General features: G+C 44.1%; 1 protein-coding gene across 3 annotated transcripts in view; it reads right to left on the reverse strand.

Moving 5' to 3' along the window:
• Positions 1–24,947, reverse strand: part of LOC139394416 (TBC1 domain family member 1-like) — a 128,200-nt gene that overhangs the window by 55,839 nt on the left and 47,414 nt on the right. For 2 of the 3 annotated variants that reach the window (XM_071142478.1, XM_071142476.1), the window contains 6 exons: positions 24,517–24,630; positions 19,177–19,508; positions 18,693–18,797; positions 17,506–17,616; positions 15,838–15,965; positions 6,319–6,504 (listed from right to left, as the gene is read on the reverse strand). In XM_071142478.1, the coding sequence (XP_070998579.1) occupies positions 6,319–6,504; positions 15,838–15,965; positions 17,506–17,616; positions 18,693–18,797; positions 19,177–19,508; positions 24,517–24,630 (976 nt within the window). Of the gene's footprint in view, positions 1–6,318; positions 6,505–15,837; positions 15,966–17,505; positions 17,617–18,692; positions 18,798–19,176; positions 19,509–23,634; positions 23,719–24,516; positions 24,631–24,947 lie in introns of all 3 variants that reach the window. The other variant, XM_071142475.1, reaches the window with a different exon arrangement.

Here is a 24,947-nt window from a genome sequence, read left to right on the forward strand (position 1 = left end):
TTGTTGTTCTCTCCATTCTGTTACCCTGTATCTTGTTGTTCTCTCCATTCTGTTAGCCTGTATCTTGTTGTTCTCTCTCCATTCTGTTACCCTGTATCTTGTTGTTCTCTCTCTCCATTCTGTTACCCTGTATCTTGTTGTTCTCTCCATTCTGTTACCCTGTATCTTGTTGTTCTCTCTCCATTCTGTTACCCTGTATCTTGTTGTTCTCTCCATTCTGTTACCCTGTATCTTGTTGTTCTCTCTCTCTCCATTCTGTTACCCTGTATCTTGTTGTTCTCTCTCTCTCCATTCTGTTACCCTGTATCTTGTTGTTCTCTCTCTCCATTCTGTTACCCTGTATCTTGTTGTTCTCTCTCTCTACATTCTGTTACCCTGTATCTTGTTGTTCTCTCTCTCCATTCTGTTACCCTGTATCTTGTTGTTCTCTCTCTCTCCATTATGTTACCCTGTATCTTGTTGTTCTCTCTCCATTCTGTTACCCTGTATCTTGTTGTTCTCTCTCTCTCCATTCTGTTACTCTGTATCTTGTTGTTCTCTCTCCATTCTGTTACCCTGTATCTTGTTGTTCTCTCTCTCTCCATTCTGTTACCCTGTATCTTGTTGTTCTCTCTCCATTCTGTTACCCTGTATCTTGTTGTTCTCTCTCTCTCCATTCTGTTATCCTGTATCTTGTTGTTCTCTCTCCATTCTGTTACCCTGTATCTTGTTGTTCTCTCTCCATTCTGTTACCCTGTATCTTGTTGTTCTCTCCATTCTGTTACCCTGTATCTTGTTGTTCTCTCTCTCTCCATTATGTTACCCTGTATCTTGTTGTTCTCTCTCTCTCCATTCTGTTACCCTGTATCTTGTTGTTCTCTCTCCATTCTGTTACCCTGTATCTTGTTGTTCTCTCTCTCTCCATTCTGTTACCCTGTATCTTGTTGTTCTCTCTCCATTCTGTTACCCTGTATCTTGTTGTTCTCTCTCTCTCCATTATGTTACCCTGTATCTTGTTGTTCTCTCTCTCTCCATTCTGTTACCCTGTATCTTGTTGTTCTCTCTCCATTCTGTTACCCTGTATCTTGTTGTTCTCTGTCCATTCTGTTACCCTGTATCTTGTTGTTCTCTCTCTCTCCATTCTGTTACCCTGTATCTTGTTGTTCTCTCTCTCTCCATTCTGTTACCCTGTATCTTGTTGTTCTCTCTCTCTCCATTCTGTTACCCTGTATCTTGTTGTTCTCTCTCCATTCTGTTACCCTGTATCTTGTTGTTCTCTCTCTCTCCATTCTGTTACCCTGTATCTTGTTGTTCTCTCTCTCTCCATTCTGTTACCCTGTATCTTGTTGTTCTCTCTCTCTCCATTCTGTTACCCTGTATCTTGTTGTTCTCTCTCTCTCCATTCTGTTACCCTGCATCTTGTTGTTCTCTCCATTCTGTTACCCTGTATCTTGTTGTTCTCTCCATTCTGTTAGCCTGTATCTTGTTGTTCTCTCTCCATTCTGTTACCCTGTATCTTGTTGTTCTCTCTCTCCATTCTGTTACCCTGTATCTTGTTGTTCTCTCCATTCTGTTACCCTGTATCTTGTTGTTCTCTCTCCATTCTGTTACCCTGTATCTTGTTGTTCTCTCTCTCCATTCTGTTACCCTGTATCTTGTTGTTCTCTCTATCCATTCTGTTACCCTGTATCTTGTTGTTCTCTCTCTCTCCATTCTGTTACCATGTATCTTGTTGTTCTCTCTCTCTCCATTCTGTTACCCTGTATCTTGTTGTTCTCTCTCCATTCTGTTACCCTGTATCTTGTTGTTCTCTCCATTCTGTTACCCTGTATCTTGTTGTTCTCTCCATTCTGTTACCCTGTATCTTGTTGTTCTCTCTCTCTCCATTTTGTTACCCTGTATCTTGTTGTTCTCTCTCTCTCCATTCTGTTACCCTGTATCTTGTTGTTCTCTCCATTCTGTTACCCTGTATCTTGTTGTTCTCTCCATTCTGTTACCCTGTATCTTGTTGTTCTCTCTCTCCATTCTGTTACCCTGTATCTTGTTGTTCTCTCTCTCTCCATTCTGTTACCCTGCATCTTGTTGTTCTCTCTCTCTCCATTCTGTTACCCTGTATCTTGTTGTTCTCTCTCTCCATTCTGTTACCCTGTATCTTGTTGTTCTCTCTCTCCATTCTGTTACCCTGTATCTTGTTGTTCTCTCTCTCTCCATTCTGTTACCCTGTATCTTGTTGTTCTCTCTCTCTCCATTCTGTTACCCTGTATCTTGTTGTTCTCTCTCTCTCCATTCTGTTACCCTGTATCTTGTTGTTCTCTCTCTCTCCATTCTGTTACCCTGTATCTTGTTGTTCTCTCTCTCTCCATTCTGTTACCCTGTATCTTGTTGTTCTCTCTCTCTCCATTATGTTACCCTGCATCTTGTTGTTCTCTCTCTCTCCATTCTGTTACCCTGTATCTTGTTGTTCTCTCTCTCTCCATTTTGTTACCCTGTATCTTGTTGTTCTCTCTCCATTCTGTTACCCTGTATCTTGTTGTTCTCTCTCCATTCTGTTACCCTGTATCTTGTTGTTCTCTCCCTCTCCATTCTGTTACCCTGTATCTTGTTGTTCTCTCTCTCTCCATTCTGTTACCCTGTATCTTGTTGTTCTCTCTCTCTCCATTCTGTTACCCTGTATCTTGTTGTTCTCTCTCTCTCCATTCTGTTACCCTGTATCTTGTTGTTCTCTCTCTCTCCATTCTGTTACCCTGTATCTTGTTGTTCTCTCTCTCTCCATTCTGTTACCCTGTATCTTGTTGTTCTCTCTCTCTCCATTCTGTTACCCTGTATCTTGTTGTTCTCTCTCTCTCCATTCTGTTACCCTGTATCTTGTTGTTCTATCTCCATTCTGTTGCCCTGTATCTTGTTGTTCTCTCTCTCTCTATTCTGTTACCCTGTATCTTGTTGTTCTCTCTCTCTCCATTCTGTTACCCTGTATCTTGTTGTTCTCTCTCTCTCCATTCTGTTACCCTGTATCTTGTTGTTCTCTCTCCATTCTGTTACCCTGTATCTTGTTGTTCTCTCTCTCTCCAGTCTGTTACCCTGTATCTTGTTGTTCTATCTCCATTCTGTTGCCCTGTATCTTGTTGTTCTCTCCCTCTCCATTCTGTTACCCTGTATCTTGTTGTTCTCTCTCTCTCCATTCTGTTAACCTGTATCTTGTTGTTCTCTCCATTCTGTTACCCTGTATCTTGTTGTTTTCTCTCCATTCTGTTACCCTGTATCTTGTTGTTCTCTCTCCATTCTGTTACCCTGTATCTTGTTGTTCTCTCTCTCTCCATTCTGTTACCCTGTATCTTGTTGTTCTCTCTCCATTCTGTTACCCTGTATCTTGTTGTTCTCTCCCTCTCCATTCTGTTACCCTGTATCTTGTTGTTCTCTCTCTCCATTCTGTTACCCTGTATCTTGTTGTTCTCTCTCTCCATTCTGTTACCCTGTATCTTGTTGTTCTCTCTCTCCATTCTGTTACCCTGTATCTTGTTGTTCTCTCTCCATTCTGTTACCCTGTATCTTGTTGTTCTCTCTCCATTCTGTTACCCTGTATCTTGTTGTTCTCTCTCTCTCCATTCTGTTACCCTGTATCTTGTTGTTCTCTCTCTCTCCATTATGTTACCCTGTATCTTGTTGTTCTCTCGCTCTCCATTCTGTTACCCTGTATCTTGTTGTTCTCTCCATTCTGTTACCCTGTATCTTGTTGTTCTCTCTACATTCTGTTACCCTGTATCTTGTTGTTCTCTCTCTCTCCATTCTGTTACCCTGTATCTTGTTGTTCTCTCTCTCTCCATTCTGTTACCCTGTATCTTGTTGTTCTCTCTCTCTCCATTCTGTTACCCTGTATCTTGTTGTTCTCTCTCTCTCCATTCTGTTATCCTGTATCTTGTTGTTCTCTCTCTCTCCATTCTGTTACCCTGTATCTTGTTGTTCTCTCTCTCTCCATTCTGTTACCCTGTATCTTGTTGTTCTCTCTCCATTCTGTTACCCTGTATCTTGTTGTTCTCTCTCCATTCTGTTACCCTGTATCTTGTTGTTCTCTCTCCATTCTGTTACCCTGTATCTTGTTGTTCTCTCTCTCTCCATTCTGTTACCCTGTATCTTGTTGTTCTCTCCATTCTGTTACCCTGTATCTTGTTGTTCTCTCTCTCTCCATTCGGTTACCCTGTATCTTGTTGTTCTCTCTCTCTCCATTCTGTTACCCTGTATCTTGTTGTTCTCTCTCTCTCCATTCTGTTACCCTGTATCTTGTTGTTCTCTCTCCATTCTGTTACCCTGTATCTTGTTGTTCTCTCTCTCTCCATTCTGTTACCCTGTATCTTGTTGTTCTCTCTCCATTCTGTTACCCTGTATCTTGTTGTTCTCTCCATTCTGTTACCATGTATCTTGTTGTTCTCTCTCTCTCCATTCTGTTACCCTGTATCTTGTTGTTCTTTCTCTCTCTCCATTCTGTTACCCTGTATCTTGTTGTTCTCTCTCTCTCCATTCTGTTACCCTGTATCTTGTTGTTCTCTCTCTCTCCATTCTGTTACCCTGTATCTTGTTGTTCTCTCTCTCTCCATTCTGTTACCCTGTATCTTGTTGTTCTCTCTCTCTCTCCATTCTGTTACCCTGTATCTTGTTGTTCTCTCTCTCTCCATTCTGTTACCCTGTATCTTGTTGTTCTCTCTCTCTCCATTCTGTTACCCTGTATCTTGTTGTTCTCTCTCTCTCCATTCTGTTACCCTGTATCTTGTTGTTCTCTCTCTCTCCATTCTGTTACCCTGTATCTTGTTGTTCTCTCTCTCTCCATTCTGTTACCCTGTATCTTGTTGTTCTCTCTCTCTCCATTCTGTTACCCTGTATCTTGTTGTTCTCTCTCTCTCCATTCTGTTACCCTGTATCTTGTTGTTCTCTCTCTCTCCATTCTGTTACCCTGTATCTTGTTGTTCTCTCTCTCCATTCTGTTACCCTGTATCTTGTTGTTCTCTCTCTCTCCATTCTGTTACCCTGTATCTTGTTGTTCTCTCCATTCTGTTACCCTGTATCTTGTTGTTCTCTCTCTCTCCATTCTGTTACCCTGTATCTTGTTGTTCTCTCTCCATTCTGTTACCCTGTATCTTGTTGTTCTCTCTCCATTCTGTTACCCTGTATCTTGTTGTTCTCTCTCCATTCTGTTACCCTGTATCTTGTTGTTCTCTCTCTCTCCATTCTGTTACCCTGTATCTTGTTGTTCTCTCCATTCTGTTACCCTGTATCTTGTTGTTCTCTCTCTCTCCATTCGGTTACCCTGTATCTTGTTGTTCTCTCTCTCTCCATTCTGTTACCCTGTATCTTGTTGTTCTCTCTCTCTCCATTCTGTTACCCTGTATCTTGTTGTTCTCTCTCCATTCTGTTACCCTGTATCTTGTTGTTCTCTCTCTCTCCATTCTGTTACCCTGTATCTTGTTGTTCTCTCTCCATTCTGTTACCCTGTATCTTGTTGTTCTCTCCATTCTGTTACCATGTATCTTGTTGTTCTCTCTCTCTCCATTCTGTTACCATGTATCTTGTTGTTCTCTCTCTCTCCATTCTGTTACCCTGTATCTTGTTGTTCTCTCTCTCTCCATTCTGTTACCCTGTATCTTGTTGTTCTCTCTCTCTCCATTCTGTTACCCTGTATCTTGTTGTTCTCTCTCTCCATTCTGTTACCCTGTATCTTGTTGTTCTCTCTCTCCATTCTGTTACCCTGTATCTTGTTGTTCTCTCTCTCTCCATTCTGTTACCCTGTATCTTGTTGTTCTTTCTCTCTCTCCATTCTGTTACCCTGTATCTTGTTGTTCTCTCTCCATTCTGTTACCCTGTATCTTGTTGTTCTCTCTCTCTCCATTCTGTTACCCTGTATCTTGTTGTTCTCTCTCTCTCCATTCTGTTACCCTGTATCTTGTTGTTCTCTCTCTCTCCATTCTGTTACCCTGTATCTTGTTGTTCTCTCTCTCTCTCCATTCTGTTACCCTGTATCTTGTTGTTCTCTCTCTCTCCATTCTGTTACCCTGTATCTTGTTGTTCTCTCTCTCTCCATTCTGTTACCCTGTATCTTGTTGTTCTCTCTCTCTCCATTCTGTTACCCTGTATCTTGTTGTTCTCTCTCTCTCCATTCTGTTACCCTGTATCTTGTTGTTCTCTCTCTCTCCATTCTGTTACCCTGTATCTTGTTGTTCTCTCTCTCTCCATTCTGTTACCCTGTATCTTGTTGTTCTCTCTCTCTCCATTCTGTTACCCTGTATCTTGTTGTTCTCTCTCTCCATTCTGTTACCCTGTATCTTGTTGTTCTCTCTCTCTCCATTCTGTTACCCTGTATCTTGTTGTTCTCTCTCTCCATCCTCAGCAGTAGTGTCTGTTGCAGGATGGCCTTCCTCCACAGCCGTCTCAGTTCTGCTCGGCCACGTTTCTTCCTCTCTTCCGGAACCACGCCCAGTGATCCGTCTCCAACCCCGCACACAGACACGCCCCTGCCATCTAGGGAGCAGTCACCCCTGTCTGAGATGGGGAGAGAGAGAGGGGGGGAGGAGAGAGGGAGAGGGGGGAGGAGAGAGAGAGGGGGGGAGGAGAGAGGGAGAGGGGGGAGGAGAGAGAGAGAGGAGAGAGAGAGGGGGGGGAGGAGAGAGAGAGAGGGGGGAGGAGAGAGAGAGAGAGAGGGAGGGAGGGAGGTAGGGAGGGGAGTGAGAGAGGGAGGGAGGCAGGGAGCGAGAGAGAGAGAGAGAGAGAGCGAGAGAGAGAGAGAGAGAGAGAGAGAGAGAGAGAGAGAGAGAGAGAGAGGGAGGCAGGGAGCGAGGGAGGGAGGCAGGGAGCGAGGGAGGGAGTAGAGAGAGAGAGGGAGGGAGGGAGTAGAGAGAGAGAGGGAGGGAGGGGGGAGAAATGGGAGGGAGAGAGAGATCGGATAATTCATTAGTGTCCATCTATGCTGCTATAGACCCCATTCTCTGGCCCCTAGCCCCTGAGTCCAGGGTTCCCCATTCTCTGGCCCCTAGCCCCTGAGTACAGGGTTCCCCATTCTCTGGCCCCTAGCCCCTGAGTCCAGGGTTCCCCATTCTCTGGCCCCTAGCCCCTGAGTCCAGGGTTCCCCATTCTCTGGCCCCTAGCCCCTCCCCCCCAGTCTCACCTCTAGATACAGGTAACATCCACAGTGTGTGTGTGTGTGTGTGTGTGTGTGTGTGTGTGTGTGTGTGTGTGTGTGTGTGTGTGTGTGTGTGTGTGTGTGTGTGTGCGTGTGTGTGTGTGTGTGTGTGCGTGTGTGCAGGGCGTTGGCTCTGGTGGAGCCAGGGTGTTTGCAGAGGAGGGGTGGGTGGAGGGTGCCACTGTGGCCGAGTGCGTCAGTTTCTTAAGAAGTTTGGTTGTGTTTGTTTTAGTGACTGTGCTAGTTTCAACACTCCTTTCAACACAACCACACACACCCATTACACACACACACACACACAGTTTAGATTCATTAATTGACTATCAGGTTCTTCCATGCTACTCTGTGTTCTATTTGGTGTGTGTGTGTGTGTGTGTGTGTGTGTGTGTGTGTGTGCAGTACGTACAAGAGAGGATTCAGTAAACAACATTCACATAACAATCAGCCTCACCCTGAAGGACTCAGTGGACTAACACAGTCTCGTAGGGTTACAGATGGTTTCAAACCCAGTCAGTAGCAGAGAGTTAAACATTAAGGAAGTAATAAGTAATAACCTAACCCTCCCTTCCTAACCCTATACCTAACCCTCCCTTCCTAAACCTATACCTAACCCTCCCTTCCTAACCCTATACCTAACCCTCCCTTCCTAAACCTAAACCTCACTTCCTAAACCTATACCTAACCCTCCCTTCCTAACCCTATACCTAACCCTCCCTTCCTAACCCTATACCTAACCCTCCCTTCCTAAACCTAAACCTCACTTCCTAAACCTATACCTAACCCTCCCTTCCTAACCCTATACCTAACCCTCCCTTCCTAACCTTATACCTAAACCTACCTTCCTAACCCTATACCTAACCCTATACCTAACCCTCCCTTCCTAACCCTCTCTTCCTAACCCTATACCTAACCCTCCCTTCCTAAACCTAACCCTCCCTTCCTAAACCTATACCTAACCTAACCCTCCCTTCCTAAACCTAACCCTCCCTTCCCAACCCTATACCTAACCCTCCCTTCCTAACCCTATACCTAACCCTCCCTTCCTAAACCTAAACCTCCCTTCCTAAACCTATACCTAATCCTCCCTTCCTAACCCTATACCTAAACCTACCTTCCTAACCCTCCCTTCCTAAACCTAACCCTCCCTTCCTAAACCTAACCCTCCCTTCCTAACCCTATACCTAACCCTCCCTTCCTAAACCTAACCCTCCCTTCCTAAACCTAACCCTCCCTTCCTAAACCTAACCCTCCCTTCCTAACCCTATACCTAACCCTAAACCTAACCCTACCTTCCTAACCCTATACCTAACCCTCCCTTCCTAACCCTATACCTAAACCTACCTTCCTAAACCTATACCTAACCCTACCTTCCTAACCCTATACCTAACCCTCCCTTCCTAACCCTCCCTTCCTAACCCTAAACCTAACCCTCCCTTCCTAAACCTACCTTCCTAACCCTATACCTGACCCTCCCTTCCTAACCCTCCCTTCCTAACCCAATACCTAAACTTCCCTTCCTAAACCTATACCTAACCCTCCCTTCCTAACCCTATACCTAACCCTCCCTTCCTAACCCTATACCTAACCCTCCCTTCCTAACCCTATACCTAACCCTCCCTTCCTAACCCTATACCTAACCCTACCTTCCTAAACCTATACCTAACCCTCCCTTCCTAACCCTACCTTCCTAACCCTATACCTAACCCTCCCTTCCTAACCCTCCCTTCCTAACCCTATACCTAACCCTACCTTCCTAACCCTACCTTCCTAACCCTATACCTAACCCTCACTTCCTAACCCTATACCTAACCCTCCCTTCCTAACCCTCCCTTCCTAACCCTCCCTTCCTAACCCTATACCTAACCCTACCTTCCTAACCCTACCTTCCTAACCCTATACCTAACCCTCACTTCCTAACCCTATACCTAACCCTCCTTCCTAACCCTATACCTAACCCTCCCTTCCTAACCCTATACATAACCCTCCCTTCCTAACCCTCCCTCCCTAAACCTAACCCTCCCTTCCTAAACCTCCCTTCCTAAACCTTCCTTCCTTAACCTGACCCTCCCTCCTAAACCTGACCCTCCCTTCCTAAACCTGACCCTCCCTTCCTAACCTGACCCTCCCTTCCTAACCCTCCCTTCCTAAACCTAACCCTCCCATCCTAAACCTCCCTTCCTAAACCTAGCCCTCCCTTCCTAAACCTCCCTTCCTAAACCTAACCTTCCATTAGGTTGGACCACTATGCCTAAACTAAATGAATACCCACTTCCTACAAATTCAACATTTACGGACAATTACAACTAGACAGTAGTTACAGGTAGTTACAGGTATGGTATTACAACTAGACAGTAAATACAGGTAGTTACAGGTATGGTATTACAACTAGACAGTAAATACAGGTAGTTACAGGTATGGTATTACAACTAGACAGTAAATACAGGTAGTTACAGGTATGGTAATACAACTAGACAGTAGTTACAGGTAGTTACAGGTATGGTATTACAACTAGACAGTAAATACAGGTAGTTACAGGTATGGTAATACAACTAGACAGTAGTTACAGGTAGTTACAGGTATGGTATTACAACTAGACAGTAAATACAGGTAGTTACAGGTATGGTATTACAACTAGACAGTAAATACAGGTAGTTACAGGTATGGTATTACAACTAGACAGTAAATACAGGTAGTTACAGGTATGGTAATACAACTAGACAGTAAATACAGGTAGTTACAGGTATGGTATTACAACTAGACAGTAAATACAGGTAGTTACAGGTATGGTATTACAACTAGACAGTAAATACAGGTAGTTACAGGTATGGTAATACAACTAGACAGTAAATACAGGTAGTTACAGGTATGGTATTACAACTAGACAGTAAATACAGGTAGTTACAGGTATGGTATTACAACTAGACAGTAAATACAGGTAGTTACAGGTAGTTACAGGTATGGTATTACAACTAGACAGTAAATACAGGTAGTTACAGGTAGTTACAGGTATGGTATTACAACTAGACAGTAAATACAGGTAGTTACAGGTATGGTATTACAACTAGACAGTAAATACAGGTAGTTACAGGTATGATAATACAACTAGACAGTAAATACAGGTAGTTACAGGTATGGTATTACAACTAGACAGTAAATACAGGTAGTTACAGGTATGGTATTACAACTAGACAGTAAATACAGGTAGTTACAGGTATGGTATTACAACTAGACAGTAAATACAGGTAGTTACAGGTATGGTATTACAACTAGACAGTAAATACAGGTAGTTACAGGTATGGTATTACAACTAGACAGTAAATACAGGTAGTTACAGGTAGTTACAGGTATGGTATTACAACTAGACAGTAAATACAGGTAGTTACAGGTATGGTATTACAACTAGACAGTAAATGCAGGTAGTTACAGGTATGGTAATACAACTAGACAGTAGTTACAGGTAGTTACAGGTATGGTATTACAACTAGACAGTAAATACAGGTAGTTACAGGTATGGTAAGACAACTAGACAGTAGTTACAGGTAGTTACAGGTATGGTATTACAACTAGACAGTAAATACAGGTAGTTACAGGTATGGTATTACAACTAGACAGTAAATACAGGTAGTTACAGGTATGGTAATACAACTAGACAGTAGTTACAGGTAGTTACAGGTATGGTATTACAACTAGACAGTAAATACAGGTAGTTACAGGTATGGTAATACAACTAGACAGTAGTTACAGGTAGTTACAGGTATGGTATTACAACTAGACAGTAAATACAGGTAGTTACAGGTATGGTATTACAACTAGACAGTAAATACAGGTAGTTACAGGTATGGTATTACAACTAGACAGTAAATACAGGTAGTTACAGGTATGGTAATACAACTAGACAGTAAATACAGGTAGTTACAGGTATGGTATTACAACTAGACAGTAAATACAGGTAGTTACAGGTATGGTATTACAACTAGACAGTAAATACAGGTAGTTACAGGTATGGTAATACAACTAGACAGTAAATACAGGTAGTTACAGGTATGGTATTACAACTAGACAGTAAATACAGGTAGTTACAGGTATGGTATTACAACTAGACAGTAAATACAGGTAGTTACAGGTATGGTATTACAACTAGACAGTAAATACAGGTAGTTACAGGTATGGTAATACAACTAGACAGTAAATACAGGTAGTTACAGGTATGGTATTACAACTAGACAGTAAATACAGGTAGTTACAGGTATGGTATTACAACTAGACAGTAAATACAGGTAGTTACATGTATGGTAATACAACTAGACAGTAAATACAGGTAGTTACAGGTATGGTATTACAACTAGACAGTAAATACAGGTAGTTACAGGTATGGTATTACAACTAGACAGTAAATACAGGTAGTTACAGGTAGTTACAGGTATGGTATTACAACTAGACAGTAAATACAGGTAGTTACAGGTAGTTACAGGTATGGTATTACAACTAGACAGTAAATACAGGTAGTTACAGGTATGGTATTACAACTAGACAGTAAATACAGGTAGTTACAGGTATGGTAATACAACTAGACAGTAAATACAGGTAGTTACAGGTATGGTATTACAACTAGACAGTAAATACAGGTAGTTACAGGTATGGTATTACAACTAGACAGTAAATACAGGTAGTTACAGGTATGGTATTACAACTAGACAGTAAATACAGGTAGTTACAGGTATGGTATTACAACTAGACAGTAAATACAGGTAGTTACAGGTAGTTACAGGTATGGTATTACAACTAGACAGTAAATACAGGTAGTTACAGGTAGTTACAGGTATGGTATTACAACTAGACAGTAAATACAGGTAGTTACAGGTATGGTATTACAACTAGACAGTAAATGCAGGTAGTTACAGGTATGGTATTACAACTAGACAGTAAATACAGGTAGTTACAGGTAATTACAGGTATGGTATTACAACTAGACAGTAAATACAGGTAGTTACATGTATGGTATTACAACTAGACAGTAAATACAGGTAGTTACAGGTATGGTATTACAACTAGACAGTAAATACAGGTAGTTACAGGTATGGTATTAAACTAGACAGTAAATACAGGTAGTTACAGGTATGGTATTACAACTAGACAGTAAATACAGGTAGTTACAGGTATGGTATTACAACTAGACAGTAAATACAGGTAGTTACAGGTATGGTATTACAACTAGACAGTAAATACAGGTAGTTACAGGTATGGTATTACAACTAGACAGTAAATACAGGTAGTTACAGGTATGGTAATACAACTAGACAGTAGTTACAGGTAGTTACAGGTATGGTATTACAACTACACAGTAAACACAGGTAGTTACAGGTATGGTATTACAACTAGACAGTAAATACAGGTAGTTACAGGTATGGTAATACAACTAGACAGTAGTTACAGGTAGTTACAGGTATGGTATTACAACTACACAGTAAACACAGGTAGTTACAGGTATGGTATTACAACTAGACAGTAAATACAGGTAGTTACAGGTATGGTAATACAACTAGACAGTAAATACAGGTAGTTACAGGTATGGTATTACAACTAGACAGTAAATACAGGTAGTTACAGGTATGGTATTACAACTAGACAGTAAATACAGGTAGTTACAGGTATGGTATTACAACTAGACAGTAAATACAGGTAGTTACAGGTATGGTAATACAACTAGACAGTAAATACAGGTAGTTACAGGTATGGTATTACAACTAGACAGTAGTTACAGGTAGTTACAGGTATGGTATTACAACTACACAGTAAACACAGGTATGGTCAGGTATTCTCTAGAATATAACAACTAGACAGTAAACACAGGTATGGTCAGGTATTGTCTTCAGTCTACTGTCGTGGTATAACCTGTTCTGGGTACTTATGTTTGTACATCGGCATTGTTGATTAAATATGATTTGTCACACTCCATCTGTCACCAGAGAACTGTAACTAAAACCTGGCCAAGGAGAGGGAGAGAGGGAGAGAGAGAGAGAGAGAGAGAGAGAGAGAGAGAGAGAGAGAGAGAGAGAGAGAGAGAGAAAGAGAGAGATAGAGAGAGAAAGAGAGAGAGAGAGAAAGAGAGAGACAGAAAGAGAGAGAGATAGAAAGAGAGAGAGACAGAGAGAGAGAGGGAATGGGGAGATCGAGACAGGGAGAGAGACAGAGAGAGACAGAGGGAATGGGGAGAGAGAGACAGGGAGAGAGATGAGGAGAGAGAGAGCATGGTGGTAGACGGTAGGTAAATTGTGTATTACCTTAAATACATGTTTACGCAGGTATAAAGGTGGAGTTTACACATGTAGGAACAGTAACCTAGTCTCTACTGTACCAGACCGACAGTAACCCAGTCTCTACTGTACCAGACCGACAGTAACCTAGTCTCTACTGTACCAGACCGACAGTAACCCAGTCTCTACTGTACCAGACCGACAGTAACCCAGTCTCTACTGTACCAGACCAACAGTAACCCAGTCTCTACTGTACCAGACCGACAGTAACCCAGTAACCCAGTCTCTACTGTACCAGACCAACAGTAACCCAGTAACCCAGTCTCTACTGTACCAGACCAACAGTAACCCAGTCTCTACTGTACCAGACCGACAGTAACCCAGTCTCTACTGTACCAGACCAACAGTAACCTAGTCTCTACTGTACCAGACCGACAGTAACCCAGTCTCTACTGTACCAGACCAACAGTAACCCAGTCTCTACTGTACCAGACCAACAGTAACCCAGTCTCTACTGTACCAGACCAACAGTAACCCAGTAACCCAGTCTCTACTGTACCAGACCAACAGTAACCCAGTCTCTACTGTACCAGACCGACAGTAACCCAGTAACCCAGTCTCTACTGTACCAGACCAACAGTAACCCAGTAACCCAGTCTCTACTGTACCAGACCAACAGTAACCCAGTCTCTACTGTACCAGACCAACAGTAACCCAGTCTCTACTGTACCAGACCAACAGTAACCCAGTCTCTACTGTACCAGACCAACAGTAACCCAGTCTCTACTGTACCAGACCAACAGTAACCCAGTCTCTACTGTACCAGACCGACAGTAACCCAGCTCTACTGTACCAGACCAACAGTAACCCAGTCTCTACTGTACCAGACCAACAGTAACCCAGTCTCTACTGTACCAGACCAACAGTAACCCAGTCTCTACTGTACCAGACCAACAGTAACCCAGTCTCTTCAGCCAGACAGCTCACTTCCTCTAATCTTTGAATGTGTTGCCTGTTGGATTTACGTGGCTCCAAAGTCCAAGTCGAACGAAGTCCACGACTAACAGTAAGTCACAAAGCAACAGTGCCATCTAGTGGCCAGGTGCTGTCACTACACCAGTCTGTGCTCTGAGGGCTCAGGACACAGCTGTTCTGTACGGTCTCTGGGACACACATGAAGTCATCCATGTCTGTTTTTTTTGTCCTTAAAAAAGGTGAATCTAACTTTTCTTCGGACAAGTTTCATACGCACGAAAGCGGACACAGTGGGTCTCATGACGGACAAACACATCTGTTCTGTTGACCGTCATCTCATGACTTCCTATTGAAAAGCTATTGGCTCAAATCAGGAGTAACACTGTTTTTCACCACTAGCCGTCAGTAACACACTAAACCGAGGGCCATTTACATGTGCTGCTATTTAAACCAGGTTTGGGATTCAGTTCCATTACAAACCACCCATTCACATTCTAGAACTAGAAGGAATCATTTAGAATCTTTATCTTGAGACAAACCACATGCAGTAGATTCACATTCACATTCTAGAACTAGAAGGAATCATTTAGAATCTTTATCTTGAGACAAACCACATGCAGTAGATTCACATTCACATTCTAGAACTAGAAGGAATCATTTAGAATCTTTATCTTGAGACAAACCACATGCAGTAGATTCACATTCACATTCTAGAACTAGAAGGAATCATTTAGAATCTTTATCTTGAGACAAACCACATGCAGTAGATTCACATTCACATTCTAGAACTAGAAGGAATCATTTAGAATCTTTATCTTGAGACAAACCACATGCAGTAGATTCACATTCACATTCTAGAACTAGAAGGAATCATTTAGAATCTTTATCTTGAGACAAACCACATGCAGTAGATTCACATTCACATTCTAGAACTAGAAGGAATCATTTAGAATCTTTATCTTGAGACAAACCACATGCAGTAGATTCACATTCACATTCTAGAACTAGAAGGAATCATTTAGAATCTTTATCTTGAGACAAACCACATGCAGTAGATTCACATTCACATTCTAGAACTAGAAAGAATCATTTAGAATCTTTATCTTGAGACAAACCACATGCAGTAGATTCACATTCACATTCTAGAACTAGAAGGAATCATTTAGAATCTTTATCTTGAGACAAACCACATGCAGTAGATTCACATTCACATTCTAGAACTAGAAGGAATCATTTAGAATCTTTATCTTGAGACAAACCACATGCAGTAGATTCACATTCACATTCTAGAACTAGAAAGAATCATTTAGAATCTTTATCTTGAGACAAACCACATGCAGTAGACGGACAACTATTGCTATGAAGAACACACATCCTTATCTGATACAAGATACAGTCACCCTCCTTACTCAAACAGGTGTGTGTGTGTGTGTGTGTGTGTGTGTGTGTGTGTGTGTGTGTACGTACCATTGCTGTCAGTGTTTTTCTGAGGGGTAGCGACACGAAGGAAGATCTGTTGTCTCCAGGAGTGTCTCCGTAGAGGACTGTCTCCTACCACACACACTGCTACCGGACTGGACAGGGCTGCTACGTCACTGAAACACACACACACACACACACACATTAATACACACACACACACAAACTGCTACCGGACTGGACAGGGCTGCTACGTCACTGTAACACACACACACACACACACATTAATACACACACACACTGCTACCGGACTGGACAGGGCTGCTACGTCACTGTAACACACACACACACACACACACATTAATACACACACACACTGCTACCGGACTGGACAGGGCTGCTACGTCACTGAAACACACACACACACACACACATTAATACACACACACACACACACAAACTGCTACCGGACTGGACAGGGCTGCTACGTCACTGAAACACACACACACACATTAATACATACACACACACACACACACACATTAATACACACACACACAATACCCCCCATGTTGGGACACACAACATTAAATACACACCCCACACCAGGACGAGTAAGTGGTTATAAAACTCACAGGTAGAGTGTATGGTGTGTAGTGTGGGGTGGGGTGTGTGATATATGGTATATGGTGCATGGTGTGTGGGGTGTGTTGTGGTATGGTGTGTGGTGTGGTGTGTGGTGTATGGTGTATGTGTGTGGGGTGTGTTGTGGTATGGTGTGTGGTGTGGTGTGTGGTGTATGGTGCATTGTGTGTGGGGTGTGTTGTGGTATGGTGTGTGGTGTGTGGTGTATGGTGTGGTGTGTGGTGTATGTTGTGGTGTATGGTGTGTGGGGTGTGGTGTATGGTGTGTGGTGTATGGTGTGGTGTATGGTGTGTGGGTTGTGTTGTGGTATGGTGTGTGGTGTGGTGTGTGGTGTATGGTGTGGTGTGTGGTGTATGTGTGTGGTGTATGGTGTATGGGGTGTGTTGTGGTATGTTGTGTGGTGTGGTGTGTGGTGTATGGTGCATTGTGTGTGGGGTGTGTTGTGGTATGGTGTGTGGTGTATGGTGTGGTGTGTATGTTGTGGTGTATGGTGTGTGGGGTGTGGTGTGTGGTGTATGGTGTGGTGTATGGTGTGTGGGGTGTGTTGTGGTATGGTGTGTGGTGTGGTGTGTGGTGTATGGTGTGGTGTGTGTGTGTGGTGTATGGTGTGTGGGGTGTGGTGTATGGTGTGGTGTATGGGGTGTGTTGTGGTATGTTGTGTGGTGTGGTGTGGTGTATGGTGTGGTGTGTGGTGTGTGGTATGGGGTGTGGTGGTGTGTGGTGTGGTATGGTGTACGGTGTATGGTGTGTGGTATGGGGTGTGTGGTGTATGGTATGTAATGGTGTGTGGTGTGGGGTATGGTGTGGGGTTTATGGTATGGTGTGTGGTGTGGGGTTTATGGTATGTTATGGTGTGTGGTGTGGGGTATGGTTTATGGTATGGTATGTTATGGTGTGTGGTATGGTATGGTGTGTGGTGTGGGGTATGGTGTGGGGTTTATGGTGTATGGTGTGTGGTATGGTGTGGTATATGGTGTGTGGTCTATGGTGTGTGGTGTATGGTGTGTGGTGTATGGAAAGTGTGCTGTGGTGTAGTGTGTAGTGTGTGGTGTGGTGTATGGTGTGGTGTACCTCCTCTTGTCTAAGTCACAGGGGTGGCTCTCATGGACAGGAGCAAGGAGTTTGAGGAAGTTGGGAACAGAGGAGGAGGAGCGGAGACGAGCGCGCAGACCTCCCAGAGGACTGACAGAGATGAGAGGAGAGAAGGAGAGAGAGAGGAGAGAAGGAGAGAGAAGGAGAGAGAGAGGAGGAGAGAGAAGGAGAGAGAGAGGAGGAGAGCGAAGGAGAGAGAGAGGAGAGAAAGGAGAGAAACATTAAAGATATAGACTGGACAGACAGGAAGTAGCAGGGACAGACACTGAAACACAGTGATAATGACAGGAAGTAGCAGGGACAGACACTGAAACACAGTGATAATGACAGACAGGAAGTAGCAGGGACAGACACTGAAACACAGTGATAATGACAGACAGGAAGTAGCAGGATGAGACACCGAAACACAGTGATAATGACAGACAGGAAGTAGCAGGGACAGACACTGAAACACAGTGATAATGACAGACAGGAAGTAGCAGGATGAGACACCGAAACACAGTGATAATGACAGACAGGAAGTAGCAGGGACAGACACTGAAACACAGTGATAATGACAGACCGGAAGTAGCAGGAAGAGACACTGAAACACAGTGATAATGACAGACGTGATAATGACAGACCGGAAGTAGCAGGAAGAGACACTGAAACACAGTGATAATGACAGACGTGATAATGACAGACCGGAAGTAGCAGGAAGAGACACTGAAACACAGTGATAATGACAGACGTGATAATGACAGACCGGAAGTAGCAGGAAGAGACACCGAAACACAGTGATAATGACAGACGTGATAATGACAGACCGGAAGTAGCAGGAAGAGACACCGAAACACAGTGATAATGACAGACGTGATAATGACAGACCGGAAGTAGCAGGAAGAGACACCGAAACACAGTGATAATGACAGACGTGATAATGACAGACCGGAAGTAGCAGGAAGAGACACTGAAACACAGTGATAATGACAGACGTGATAATGACAGACCGGAAGTAGCAGGAAGAGACACTGAAACACAGTGATAATGACAGACGTGATAATGACAGACCGGAAGTAGCAGGAAGAGACACTGAAACACAGTGATAATGACAGACAGGAAGTAGCAGGGACAGACAGGAAAGGAACAAAGACAGAAGAAAAAAAAGGAGGGGTGAAGGCGCTCACCTTCGTTTGGCCAGGCGACCCCCGAGAGAGGGGGATGAGGGTCGATGAGAGAGAAGAGGAGAGGGGAAGGAGAGGAAAGGAAGAGTAGGGTCCGCCTGGAGTCGTCTGGAGAACAGAGAGCGAGAGAGAAAGAGAGAGAGAGAATAAGGATGGAAATTGGGGTGTTGACCTCCCTCAGGAGGAACACAACAGGAAGTGCCGTACCTATGACAGGAACTCCGTGTGTGTGTGTGTGTGTTTTGTGGACATGTCAGGAAAGTACTGAGTGTGTCCCATTCAGGACAACAAGACAGACTAAAGCCATCCATACAAATGGAAGGGATGAACTATTATTTTAAATGCTTGTTGATCTGACCACTATCTCACACACACACACACACACACACACACACACACACACACACACACACACACACACACACACACACACACACACACACACACACACACACACACACACACACACACACACACCAGCTCTTACTTGCTCTGGTGCGGAGTGTCGGTGCTGACAGAGTAGTGCCGGACCAGTTTGGGCTTGGTGGAGCCGCTGGGTACCTGGGGTGTGTGTGTATACGAGGGGGTGTGGTCAGGGTAGGAAGGGGCGTGATCGTGGTAGGAAGGGGAGTGGCTGAAGGTGCTGGCTCTCCGCCTGAAGCCATGCGGCTGGGACCGTGCGTCCCGGGAGGACAGAGACAGGGATGAGAAGGAAGGAGAGACGGAGAGAGGAGAGGTGTCCAGACGTTTCAGGTCCCCTGTAGAGTTGTGAGACCGCAGAGGATTGGAGGAGGGGAGGGGGTCTTCTAGGGAGGGGTCCTGGGGAGGGAGGGAGAAGGAGAGGGAGGGAGATGGAGGGAGGAGAGAGAGCGAGGGGGGAGAGAGAAAGTTGGAGTTAGAGACAGACAGTTTACACTTTACTGGACAGTTTATTAGGTACACCTAAATGTATGGCTCCTACAGACAGGCATCAAGACATTCAGTTTATTAGGTACACCGTCCCATTCACCATAATGGATGGCTCCTACAGACAGGCATCAAGACATTCAGTTACTGTTCCATCGTACAGTTTATTAGGTACACCGTCCCATTCACCATAATGGATGGCTCCTACAGACAGGCATCAAGACATTCAGTTACTGTTCCATCGGACAGTTTATTAGGTACACCGTCCCATTCACCATAATGGATGGCTCCTACAGACAGGCATCAAGACATTCAGTTACTGTTCCATCGTACAGTTTATTAGGTACACCGTCCCATTCACCATAATGGATGGCTCCTACAGACAGGCATCAAGACATTCAGTTACTGTTCCATTGGACTTTAGACTGGGCAACACGTGTGAAACTAAGTGACTCTGAGCGTGGTGTGATGGGCGGGGCCAGGCACGCCGGATTCAGGATGTCAGAAACGGATGCCCTCCTGACGACAGTGTCTAGGGTTTATACCCAGAATGGTGTGATGATTTTAACAGACAGTGTCTGGGGTTTATACTGAGAATGGTGTGATGATTTTAACAGTATGGTGTGATGATTTTAACAGAATGGTGTGATGATTTTAACAGAATGGTGTGATGATTTTAACAGACAGTGTCTGGGGTTTATATTGAGAATGGTTTGACAAACACAAACCATCCAGTCAGTGACAGTCCTGTGGGTGAAAACAGCACTGTGATGGGAGAGGTGGAAGGAAAATGGTAATAATTGTGCCGGGTAAGAGGTGGGCCACAAACCAGACAAATAACAGCGCCGTTCAACAGTGGTGTGCAGAACGACATCTCGGAACGCACAACTGATCGGTTTCTCGTCACCGATTGGCTATTTACAGCAGACGAACACCCCCGGGTTCCAGTCCTATCAGCTAACAACAAGTAGAAGTGTCTCCAGTGGACACGACATCATCAACACTGGACAAATGAGGAGTTGAAAAACCTGTCTGTTGAATCCCGGTTCCTGTTGCTTGATGCTGACGGCAGAGCCCGGATTTGGCCCCGTCCTGCCTGGTGTCTGTGGTGGAATGGTGAGGGGGATGTTTTCCTGGCGCACGCTAATTTCCCTTGATATCAGTTAAGAAACGTGTTCATGCCCCGAATAATTCAGGCTGTTCTGGATAGGTTGGAGTCATTAAAACTCGTTTTTCGCTATTGACCCTTGATACCAGTTGAGCAATGTGTTCATGCCCCGAATAATTCAGGCTGTTCTGGATAGGTTGGAGTCATTAAAACTAGTTTTTCGCTATTGACCCTTGATACCAGTTGAAGAACATTTGAACTCCACAGCACCTCTGAAACACTGTCGCTGACCAACCACCTCTGAGACACTGTCGCTGACCGACCACCTCTGAGACACTGTCGCTGACCGACCACCTCTGAAAACACTGTCGCTGACCGAGCACCTCTGAGACACTGTCGCTGACCGACCACCTCTGAAAACACTGTCGCTGACCGACCACCTCAAACACTGTCGCTGACCGAGCACCTCTGAAAACACTGTCGCTGACCGAGCTCGATAGAACGTCTTTGGGATGACATCAACATCCCTGTAGAACGTTTCTGACACCTTGTAGAATCCACGCCCCAAATAATTCAGGCTGTTCTGGAGGGAAAGGGGGGGGGGTCTGACTCCAAACTTGATGGGTTGACAATTGAAGTCGGAAGTTTACATACACTTAGGTTGGAGTCATTAAAACTTGTTTTTCAACAATTTCTTGTTATCAAACTATAGTTTTGGCAAGTCGGTTAGGACATCTACTTTGTGTATGACACAAGTAATGTTTCCAACAATTGTTTACAGACAGATTATTTCACTTATAATTCACTGTATCACAATTCCAGTGGGTCAGAAGTTTACATACACTAAGTTGACTGTGCCTTTAAACAGCTTGGAAAATTCCAGAAAATGATGTCATGGCTTTAGAAGGTTCTGATAAGCTCATTGACATCATTTGAGTCAATTGGAGGTGTACCTGTGGATGTATTTCAAGGCCTACCTTCAAACTCAGTGCCTCTTTGCTTGACATCATGGGAAAATCAAAATAAATCAGCCAAGAAAAATTGTAGACCTCCACAAGTCTGGTTCATCCTTCAGAGCATTTTCCAAAACACCTGAAAGTACCATGTTCATCTGTACAAACAATACTACGCAAGTATAAACACCATGGGACCACGCAGCCATCAAACCGCTCAGGAAGGAGACGCGTTCTGTCACCTAGAGATGAACGTACTTTGGTGCGAAAAGTGCAAATCAATCCCAGAACAGCAGCAAAGGACCTTGTGAAGATGCTGGAGGAAACAGGTACAAAAGTATCTATATCCACAGTAGAACGAGTCCTATATAGACACAACCTGAAAGGCCACTCAGCAAGGAGAAGCTACTGCTCCAAAACCGCCATAAAAAAGCCAGACTACGGTTTGCAACTGCACATGGGGACGAAGATCGTACTTTTTGGAGAAATGTCCTCTAGTAGAGTTAGATACCTGTCTAGTAGAGTTAGATACCTGTCTAGTAGAGTTAGATACCTGTCTAGTAGAGTTAGATACCTGTCTAGTAGAGTTAGATACCTGTCTAGTAGAGTTAGATACCTGTCTAGTAGAGTTAGATACCTGTCTAGTAGAGTTAGATACCTGTCTAGTAGAGTTAGATACCTGTCTAGTAGAGTTAGATACCTGTCCAGTAGAGTTAGATACCTGTCCAGTAGAGTTAGATACCTGTCTAGTAGAGTTAGATACCTGTCTAGTAGAGTTAGATACCTGTCTAGTAGAGTTAGATACCTGTCTAGTAGAGTTAGATACCTGTCTAGTAGAGTTAGATACCTGTCTAGTAGAGTTAGATACCTGTCTAGTAGAGTTAGATACCTGTCTAGTAGAGTTAGATACCTGTCTAGTAGAGTTAGATACCTGTCCAGTAGAGTTAGATACCTGTCCAGTAGAGTTAGATACCTGTCCAGTAGAGTTAGATACCTGTCTAGTAGAGTTAGATACCTGTCTAGTAGAGTTAGATACCTGTCTAGTAGAGTTAGATACCTGTCTAGTAGAGTTAGATACCTGTCTAGTAGAGTTAGATACCTGTCTAGTAGAGTTAGATACCTGTCTAGTAGAGTTAGATACCTGTCCAGTAGACTTAGATACCTGTCCAGTAGACTTAGATACCTGTCTAGTAGAGTTAGATACCTGTTTAGTAGAGTTAGATGTTAGATACCTGTCTAGTAGAGTTAGATACCTGTCTAGTAGAGTTAGATACCTGTCTAGTAGAGTTAGATACCTGTCTAGTAGATGTTAGATACCTGTCTAGTAGAGTTAGATACCTGTCTAGTAGATGTTAGATACCTGTCTAGTAGATGTTAGATACCTGTCTAGTAGACTTAGATGTTAGATACCTGTCTAGTAGAGTTAGATGTTAGATACCTGTCTAGTAGAGTTAGATACCTGTCTAGTAGAGTTAGATGTTAGATACCTGTCCAGTAGAGTTAGATACCTGTCTAGTAGATGTTAGATACCTGTCTAGTAGAGTTAGATACCTGTCTAGTAGATGTTAGATACCTGTCTAGTAGAGTTAGATACCTGTCTAGTAGATGTTAGATACCTGTCTAGTAGATGTTAGATACCTGTCTAGTAGAGTTAGATACCTGTCTAGTAGAGTTAGATACCTGTCTAGTAGAGTTAGATACCTGTCTAGTAGAGTTAGATACCTGTCTAGTAGAGTTAGATACCTGTCTAGTAGAGTTAGATACCTGTCTAGTAGATGTTAGATACCTGTCTAGTAGAGTTAGATACCTGTCTAGTAGAGTTAGATACCTGTCTAGTAGAGTTAGATACCTGTCTAGTAGAGTTAGATACCTGTCTAGTAGATGTTAGATACCTGTCTAGTAGAGTTAGATACCTGTCTAGTAGATGTTAGATACCTGTCTAGTAGATGTTAGATACCTGTCTAGTAGAGTTAGATACCTGTTCAGTGGAGTTCAGTGTAGAGTCAGATGAGCTGATGTCTCCTTCACTGTTCTCTCTCTGAGCCCTGGCTTTGTTACTTCCCTGGAGAAACAGAACACACACACACAGATTAACACACACACAGATTAACACACACACAGATTAACACACACACAGATTCTCACACACACGTTAAAACAGACGCGCATACACTTCCCCCTACCTTCCAGACCACTTCCCGCTACCTTCCAGACCACTTCCCCCTACCTTCCAGACCACTTCCCCCTACCTTCCAGACCACTTCCCCCTACCTTCCAGACCACTTCCCCCTACCTTCCAGACCTCTTCCCCCTACCTTCCAGACCACTTCCCCCTACCTTCCAGACCACTTCCCCCTACCTTCCAGACCACTTCCCCCTACCTTCCAGACCACTTCCCCCTACCTTCCAGACCACTTCCCCCTACCTTCCAGACCACTTCCCCCTACCTTCCAGATGCCCCCTACAGACCACTTCCCCCTACCTTCCAGACCACTTCCCCCTACCTTCCAGACCACTTCCCCCTACCTTCCAGATGCCCCCTACAGACCACTTCCCACTACCTTCCAGACCACTTCCCCCTACCTTCCAGACCACTTCCCCCTACCTTCCAGACCACTTCCCCCTACCTTCCAGACCACTTCCCCCTACCTTCCAGACCACTTCCCCCTACCTTCCAGACCACTTCCCCCTACCTTCCAGATGCCCCCTACAGACCACTTCCCCCTACCTTCCAGACCACTTCCCCCTACCTTCCAGACCACTTCCCCCTACCTTCCAGACCACTTCCCCCTACCTTCCAGACCACTTCCCCCTACCTTCCAGACCACTTCCCCCTACCTTCCAGACCACTTCCCCCTACCTTCCAGATGCCCTCCAGTGACTCTGTGAGGGAGCGTTTTGCTCTGGTTTTAAACTGCTCTAATCTCTGTCTGCTACTGGACTGGACCTCTACTGGGGCTGGAGCCTCTGGTACCTAGAGAGAGAGAGAGAGAGGGGGGTGGGGAGAGAGAGAAAGGAGAGGAGAGAGGAGAGAGATAGGAGAGAGGAGAGAGGGAGGGAGGAGAGAGAGAGAGAGACAGAGACAGAGAGAGAGGAGAGGAGAGAGAGAGAGAGAGGGAGGAGAGAGAGAGACAGAGAGAGAGAGATAGGAGAGATAAAAGAGAGAGATAGAGGAGAGAGAAAGCAAAAAGATAATTACTTGACACATTGGAAAGAATTAACCAAGAAAACAGAGCAAACTAGAATGCTATTTGTCCCTAAACAGAGAGGACACAGTGGCAGAATACCTGA

This window comes from Oncorhynchus clarkii, unplaced genomic scaffold (assembly GCF_045791955.1).
Source record: "Oncorhynchus clarkii lewisi isolate Uvic-CL-2024 unplaced genomic scaffold, UVic_Ocla_1.0 unplaced_contig_9912_pilon_pilon, whole genome shotgun sequence".
Lineage (NCBI taxonomy): Eukaryota > Metazoa > Chordata > Actinopteri > Salmoniformes > Salmonidae > Oncorhynchus > Oncorhynchus clarkii.